The sequence below is a fragment of the Quercus lobata genome, chromosome 4, assembly GCF_001633185.2.
Source record: "Quercus lobata isolate SW786 chromosome 4, ValleyOak3.0 Primary Assembly, whole genome shotgun sequence".
Lineage (NCBI taxonomy): Eukaryota > Viridiplantae > Streptophyta > Magnoliopsida > Fagales > Fagaceae > Quercus > Quercus lobata.
Window position 1 is genome coordinate 43511512 of NC_044907.1, and position 9338 is coordinate 43520849.

The 9338-nt window shown below is 31.8% G+C and overlaps 1 protein-coding gene across 1 annotated transcript; it reads left to right on the plus strand.

Moving 5' to 3' along the window:
* Window positions 1-4195: 4195 nt before the first annotated feature.
* LOC115985256 lies at window positions 4196-8801 on the plus strand. Its single transcript, XM_031108221.1, has 2 exons — window positions 4196-4564; window positions 8193-8801. The coding sequence occupies exons 1-2, from the start codon at window positions 4196-4198 to the stop codon at window positions 8799-8801; spliced, it is 978 nt and encodes a 325-aa protein (XP_030964081.1).
* The last annotated feature ends 537 nt before the right edge of the window (window positions 8802-9338 follow it).

Here is a 9338-nt window from a genome sequence, read left to right on the forward strand (position 1 = left end):
TACAATGTGGCAAAGGTCTTCTTGTTTATTATCTTCTTGACAAGTGTCTTACACATGACATTTGTTCCCAAGACATATGCCATGGTTATGAAACCTCCACATGTTATGCCTACCAAGTCACATATGTCATTCTTTCCACTAATATATGTGGCTTTATGCCAACTAATAATTATAGATTAAATTAACAACCATATCTTGGTCTTAAATTTTTTTTTTTTTTTTTTTTTATGGTATAAACACTATCATCGTTCAAGAACCTTCCAACTCCATGCGTAATGTCTTGTTCCACTCATTGTTTTTAAACCTAGATTGGACCGACCGATCCAACCAGGTTAACCAAGAATCGGTCCTTAGACTGGTTCTATAAGAACCCAGTGGTAAAAATTGATGAAAATATGCTACTAGCAGGACTTGAACCTGCTCTCAGTAAGTGAAATAACATGTTCAGCATGCAAACCATTGGGTCATGCACATCTTGTTGGTCAGGAATGAAAAATTAATAAATATAAACCAATTTAAGTATGAAATATATTTAAAAATTGGGTAATTTCATTAACTACTCCTGAGGTTTGGGGAAATACCAAGAACATTAACCATTCTTGACTCTCTCTCCTTTGTCACTTCTCTTGCTCCTCTCTCATTTTATCTCAGACAAAAAAACAAAATCCACCATAGCCCACAGATCTACTAGTTGAGACCACAACCACCACCTCACTACCATCGTTCAGAACCAAACCCACACTCACAGCCACCCAAATCAAACCAATCCAATCACCCACAACTAAACCAAACCACACTAAATCAATTCCAACCCCCCAAACCACCTATCCATGCAGATCTAAAAGGACACCCAACATAAACAACATCCAAGTTGAAGAGAGATTAGGTTTGAATTCATATCTACAAACAATTGTTCACATAAACAGGAAATACACAGCACCCAAACAACACACACCATTCAAAAACCCACACCTAGAAACACTAGATATTTCATCAAAATGTAACTCTTCTCAAATCTAAACCCATCATCAGTGAGACCCCCAAACAGAAAACCACCAAATCAAACCAACCTATAGAGAAATAACAAATCAAACCCAGCAAACCTAACAAATACCCATGCTGATCCTCAACCATAGAGTAGAGAAACCAAGATTCAACAAAGATCGTGGTGGCCATGGGGTCACGCCGACTGGTGGCTATGGGTCACACCGACTGAGTTTCGTGGTCATGGTGATTTGAGAGGAGAAGTCTGAGAAGGGAGAGGGACACAAGATAAAAATAAAAAAAAAAATAAAAAAATAAAAAGAGAGAGAGAGAGAGAGAGAGAGAGAGAGAGAGAGAGAGAGAACATGCCAAATTAATTATTTTGGCACCAAGAATATGACAACAACAAGAAGATCTGTGGGTATCTATGGGTTGTGGAGGGTATTTTTTGGTCTAAGATCCATGAGAGAGGGACAGTAGATAAGAAAGGAGAGGGAAAAGAGAGTTAGAGAGTGTGAGTAAAGTCTTTGACACTGTTTAATGACTAAATTGTGCCTAGGGACTAAATTGGTTTGTTTTAAAAGGTTTGGATTTTCTTGGTATTTGCCTAAACCTCAGGGTAGTTAATGAAATATACCCTAAAAAATTAAATGATACATCACGGTTTGACCTTGGTTGAACCTTGGCCCGATCTTAAAAACCTTGAACCTCTCCCTTTCCCGGTTCATTAAACGGTCAGGGTTTCAAAACCATGGTTCCACTACCAGAGACAATGCTAAGGGTGAAAGAGTAACATTGATTAGAGTTTGAAGTGCTTTATCTCTTGCCTTCCTTTTTTGATAGAGTGGATTCTTGCCTTTTAGAGTTGTACCACTCTTATCTAGGAGATAATTTTCAGGATTTAGCTGTGTACCATCAATAAAATCGAGCAAGGAGTATGATCAAAGAATGGAAGGTATTATTTGATACTTCCAAAGCACATAGTTAGAGCTATCAGCTTGATATAAATAAGATTTGAAATGTGGGATAGAAATAAATTTGGTGTTTGTAATTATGGTTGAGAACTTGTGGAATTGAAGTTATTTGTAGCTGATTAGCAAGGCTAGTTGAATACAATTTGAGACCTTAAATGAAAACTTTAGTTAATTTAGTTAATATTATGCATTATAATTTTTTTTTTCATTTAAATGCATTATTCTTACTTTTTTTTTTTTTTAATAACTAATTCACTTGAACAATGTTAGTGATATAACAAATTTTGTCACGTAGGCATTACAAACTAAACAATAAATAAAAAAATTGTTTCAACCAATCATTTATTATGTTGTTTAAGTGGTACCAAACTACCAGTCACGTCATTTTTTAAGTATTTTTTAGTAGAATTTGTAGCAGTTTTAGCAGTTTTAATTACTTAATGCTGATTTGTTGGATTTCTATTAATCTTCTTTTTCTTTTTTCTTTTTTTGGTGAGAAAATGCTAAAACTACTACAACCTTTATTACAAAAATATTACAAAATGACGTGGAAAAGAATGTATTTGGTAGCATTTCAACAAAATAATAAATGAATATATAAATTAGTTCTTATAATTGGCAGTACAATAATTTGTAAGACCCATGCAATAAAATTTGTAGTATTTTCAACATTAATCATTTTTTTTTTTTTTTTGGCATTCTTAAAAGGAAAAAAAATCAAGAATTGTTTGGGTCATATTTTATGAATTGGTATATCATATCACAAAATGCACTTTACTTATAATTATGTAGTTCTAAGTGGTTTTAAGAACAATACGAAGTACTTCAAAGAAGTATAACAAGTGGTATTATTGAAGATATGAAGATTACTCAAGAAACAATACAAGTTGTCTGGATACCTAGCTCGACACCTCCAATCTATCAAGCTTTAATGAATTGCGATACATACCTCATCACCTCTCAATCTATCAATGTATGTAGATTCTAAATTTTTAGATTTGTTTTTTGGCACATGATGACAAGACTTTTCTAGGGTTTCATGCTCTAGGTCTCCAAAGGATATAAAAGCAAAAAAAAAAAATTTATAGCTGTCATCATAGACACAGAGACTACTATTGAGATACATGCTTTCGTGAAGTTGCTGCAACATCTTGTGCATCTTTGGGTTATGTTACAAGCTTTTTTCAGATCTATAAATGTGAATTGAAGAACTTTGCATCAAACAACAACAATCAAGTTGTTGTGCAGTTAGTTATGGATTGAGATTCGTGCAAAGGAGAAGTTTCTACATGATCAAGTCTAATTGGAGATTAGCATAAGGGTTAAACTGTAAATTGGTATTTTGGGATAGGTTGGATAGTGGTAAGATTCCTTATACTTATAACCAGTTATTCTTAATTAGTGGGTTCTTCAAGAGTGATGACCTAAAATTTACCCAGTGGGGTTTTTATCTGTGAAGGTTTCACATTCATCAACAAATCATTGTGTCAATTTATTTTCCACTGCACTCTAGTTTAAATTGGTGATTTGTTTGTGTCTCCACGATATTGCATGTAATTTGGATAATTAATCAATTTGGATAATTGAATTAATAAACCGAGGTTAATCTATTTTTAACCCAACAAAATTGAACAACTTACTTTTTTTTTTTAATAAAAAAGTACTTATTTGCCCTAGCATTTGGGGGCAACTTATTCGCCAAAGTTGCCTAGGTCTAGGGTCGACTAGTGATAAGTTGAAGAAATGGAAACAATTTTTGGTTCTTTCAAGGCAATGGAGATTTGATTCTCTACTCTGCATGGATTTTACAATTCTATGTATACTATTAAACATGTCGATAGCTTCCTCTAGGATCTAACAAACTTCTAACTACTCGAATAAATACATTACAAATCTGCATCAGCAAAACTAATCTTGGTAGCAAATGTGTAACCTACTAATAGCAACCCTAACTAACTATTCTCTATTCTTTTTAAGTAATCGTATTTGATTTTGTTTTTTCTTTTTTCACTTCGCAGCTCGAGGATCTATTTGGAATCTCCATAAATTCCTAGGTATGATACATTTAGTCAATTAATTTCATATCTTACTCATTGATCATTGCGGTCAACTTCTTTTTCTTCATTTTTTTTCCTCTCAATTAGTTGACTAAACATTGTTTGTTTATTGACTTAGAAATCGATCAAATATATGAATTGAAGCTTCTTCACCACCAATCCAAAAAACTTTTACTTCGCATGTGCGAAGTATTACCGGGTTTGAATTTTCAACAACTAGAAAATGGTAAGGTTATTGAAGCCATGATCAAAGCTGTCAAGCAAGGGAGAGTTGAGTTTGTTACCGAAATGCTGAAAGCATGTCCTAACCTTGTATGGTGTCGTGAAAACTCCACGGATCGAGACTTATTTAAGTTGGCCGTTCTTCATCGTCAGGATGAAGTATTTCGCCTCCTATGCAGATCTCCTGCAAAGAACCCAAAATTTCCTTTAGTAGATCGCGATAAAAATACCATATTACATATAGCAGCAGTGTTCGAACCTTCCGCTAGACGTAATACGGTTCTAGGAGCAGCTTTTCTTATGCAAAGAGAAGTACAATGGTACAAGGTATAATATATATCCCTCACTTTATTTATTTATATATTTTTAATATAATTTCAATGATGAGTTGTTTTCAGTTCTCTTATGATTAATTATCTGACACTCTTTGGAAACTCTATTCTAAACTACAATGTGAGAATGCGTGAGTGAATAGGTGACTAAGGATCCACGTAAATGTCAGAATGTGTGAGGATAACTACGACTTCAATATCCCACCAATAAGATAAAGAAAATGAACGGAAATGAGATAATTAAAAGGGGGGGGGGGGTGGAGAATCATAAGCTGACAAATACGAAATGGAAGTGAAATGAAATAGAGTAAAAGGTTGGGTGCTTTCATATTCTAATTCCTATAAATAAATAAAAAAAGTCATTAAATTGTTAAATTAAAATAATAGTATAATTTAATCTACAAAATATAATAATTGGTTATCTTTTACAATATTTAAACTATCTATAACAATGTTTTTATTGATTTGATATATTAACTCTTGTTTTCTATATAATTTTTAAAATTTTGAAAATTTTATATAAAAGATAATTACTAATCTTTTATCAATTTGATATTTTGCTAGCAAAGAGATATTATGTGTTTTCATTAATTCAATTGTGAATTTATCAAAAAAATGATTAAAAAAGTTATTAAAGTGCGTAACAAGTAATTAACAAGAGTTCCACTCCATTAAGTTCAAAAGATAAATCTATTTAATAGAATCAACTAATATAAATTAGATGAAGTTATATTAAAAGGTGTACAATTTATACCTATTTAATATTATTAGGTCTTAAATTTATAAAATTGTTTCGATTTAAGGTTTTTGTCCATCTCTATTATTTTGAACAGCAACATGACAGATTAAAACATAAAACAAGTGTTTAAGCTCTACATTTCACTTAAGATTTGTTCATAAGTCAATTTTGCAATTATTGATCAATAGAAAGCTTGCACTACAAGAAATCTGGGTTTAGCCGACGTTTGTAAAACGTCACTAAAAACCCAAAAAACGTCGCTATAGACACAAATGGCCTATAGTGACGTTTTTTTTTTGTGACGTTCGAAAACGTCACAATAGAGCAGTCGCTATAGGTCTATTGCGACGTTTTGAAAAACGTCACTATATGGTACTCTTTATTGGCGTTCAGAAACTTTTAGTGACGTTTTATAAAACGTCACTAAATAATATAACATTTTCGTATGTAATGTAAGAAAATATATTTAGCGACGTTTATAAAACGCCACAAATAATCACACCAATAGCGACGTTTCAAAAACGTCACAAAAGCATTTGTGCTTTTGCTTTTTAGTGAGGTTTTTAAAATGTCACAAAACCTACTCATTATTTAAAAAAAATATATATTAAAAATGCTATATAAAACTACTAAAAATTCAACAATAACTAACATATGCTTGCAATAAGCTTGTAATAGAGCAAATAGACCTATCATCATTATTCCACAATATCAAATGTCCAATGTTAATGAATCATGGTGCTTGAAAATTTAGTAACAATAAATATATATATATATATATATATATACACACATATAAAGAGCATTTAGTTGAGATTATTTACACATTAGTGGGTAGTGAGCTTTTTTTAAAAATTAATTTCAAGCTAGCTAAACCACAAAACTAATAACAAAAAAAATTCAAAATCTACATACTACAGAAAAATTGTAGGAAAAAAAAAAAAAACCAAGATTTACAAACTTGTACATAAACTTACAATGATTTAGCCTTTGATGCTTAGGACTTTTTGCTCAAAAATCCAAACTTGAATAAGAGTTTTCTGTACCAAAGTCCAACCAAAACAAGCAAACAAAAAAAATTAGCACAAAAGTTCCATGACCTATTAAAGAAAAACTAAATCAAAGCAAATTCATAAGCCAAAATACAAAGACTCCATGACCCATTAAAGAAAAATCAAATCAAAGCAAACCCATAAGCCAAAACACAAAGACTTACACTTTAAAGAAACTTGAACACCAAAAAAGAGGGAAAAAAGAATGGTAGTGACAGTAGGTGGTGGCTAGAGAGGGAAGAACTCATACATGAATGGGTTGGCGGTGAAGAAGTGATAAGGGTGGGAGGGGGGAGAATATGGAAGTGGGAAGGGAAGTTTGTTTGAGAAAGAAAAAGAATGATAAGAAAGAAAAAGGACTGAAAAAACGTGTAAGGAAAGGAGACCAAAAAAAAAAGGGACAAAATGGGGGGAACTTTCCCACTTAGTGAAATTTTGAATGGGAAACATATAGCGACATTTTGAAAACGTCGCTATATCTTTATCCAAAACGTCGCTATATGTTTATCCAAAACAAAAAGAAGAAACGGTGGGAACTTTCCCACTCAGTGAAATTTTGAACAGGAAGAGGATAAAAATTTTGGAGGCACATATAGCGACGTTTTTGAAAACGTCGCTATATGTTTCCCCAAAATTTTTTTCAAAATATGGTGGGAGTTCTTTAAAAACTATAGCGACGTTTTTAGAAAACGTCACTATAAACAAAAAATACGCCGCTAAAACAGCACTTTTGCGGCGTTTTAAGAAACGCTGCTATTGTTTTGAGTTACAACGACATTTTTAGAAAAACGTCGCGAAAGGATCACTCTTTAGCGGCGTTTTTTAAAAACGTCACAATTTACTACTTATAGTGGCGAATTTAAAAACGCCGTTAAAAAAAAGGCCGCCTAAACCCAGATTTCTTGTAGTGTTGGAGAGAAAACTACATAGAGAGAGAGTCAAAAAATCAAAATTGATTCCTTAGTAAAATAAAAATTTTATAAATGCCGGCGTCCTTTTTTCTGTACTCTATTAGTGTCCAAAATTACATTAATGAATAAAATATATGAATACAGACTTCAAATTTAAATGATTTCACAAGTTTATGACTTTAATTAACAAAATTAAAAACTTGAGAGACCTAATCTAAAAAAGTGTATAAACTCTAGTACTTTTTATGTAATTTCACCTATGAATTACAATAGATAAAACATATAGAGTGCCATATTATTATAGTTTATCCTATTTACTAGGCCTCTCTCTCCAAAAAGTTAAAATAAAAAATAAAAATGCCTGGATACTAGGCCAAATAGGCCTAGGAGCCCAAGGCCCAGTCGTAACTGTCATGATTCAGAGTATCAATACTCTTTTTCACTACACTTTATTATCCTTACATTACAATGTTCTACCTGTATATACTTGCATATCTAGGTATTTTTGTATTTTTGTATTTTTGCATTATTTAGTGTGCCTATATAAAAGAGAAAAGTATTCTTTCACACTCATTCACATCCACTATTTTATATGTATATCCATAATTGATGTAAAAATTTCCACATTTTAACATATAAAAGTGAATGTATAAAAAAAAAAAAAAAAAAAAAAAGATGTGAAATAGTGCATGTGTGCAAATCAAAAACCATATAAAAGTAACCCATATACTATACACAAAACTCAACATGCTAACTTTTAGGCATTCAATCTTTCTCACTTTTTAATCCTATAAACTTTTCATTTATAATAGATAGAATCATTCTTAGAAAAAGGAAAAAGATGCAAAGTTACTAAGTATTTAATATTTTTTTTTATATCTTAAGTAATAGTCTTTATGAGATTTTGTTTAATAAACGCAGGAGGTGGAGAGCATTGTCCCTCCTTCCAAATTAGAATGTACAAACACAAATGGTAAAAGACCTCGAGAATTGTTTACAGAAAGCCATAAAGTGTTGGTGAAAGAAGGAGAAGAATGGATGAAGGGGACAACATCTTCTTGTACAGTTGTAGCTACTCTGATTGTTACCATTATGTTTGTAGCAGCAATTACTATTCTAGGTGGCAACAAAGAAGAAACAGGCTTGCCAACCTTCTTAAATGAGAAAGTTTTTATGGTCTTTATAATATCTGATGCTTTGTCTCTACTTTCTGCCTCAACTTCACTGTTGATGTTTCTTGGCATCCTCACATCATGTTATGCAGAGGAAGATTTCCTTAATTCCTTACCTAAAAAGATGATAGTAGGCCTTTCCACCCTTATCCTCTCCACAGCAACCATGATGATAACCTTTTGTGCTTCTCTTTCCATTATTCTACCAGGAAAATCACGAGTGGTCATTCCTGTCGTTTGCCTTGCTAGTGTTCCAGTTACCCTATTCACATGCATGCAATTTCACCTTCTTATTGACATGGTCATTTCAACATATGGATCAAGGATCATAAACAAGAAAGCGAAGTATGGGTCATAAGTTATTTGTGATGTAGGATGATGTTAGAAATTATTATTTTTACTTTGTTTTGAAAGATATCTAATGAACTTTCCTCTTGTGATGGATATTGCGTGTTATTTTTATCTTTATTTTTTCATTTTAAACCCTTTTATTTTAAATCAAATAAATCATAACTCCATTATATATTTTCACTCTTTATATTATCTATTCAGTTTCTAATTTAGTTATTTATTTTGAACAAGGATAGCATGATTCCTAATCTGTTAAGTCTCATTTGTGATAATTTGAATGTAGATCTTTACCTTTTGAAGTAAAGGTAGTCTAATTAAGATACAAAAGTATCAGTATCCATCACTAGATAATAAGAAAACTAATTGATAATGTAAGGGACAATCTATTCTATACCATATTAATTCATGTCTGAATTCAAAGTTATGGTGACATTCAGCAATTTATTCTATGTATAAAAGTGAAGAAAGTAATTGCCTTTTTTTGATAAACAAGGGAGTGAACATCTTCTGTCCCACACCTATACCACTTTGTGTTTCACAAATA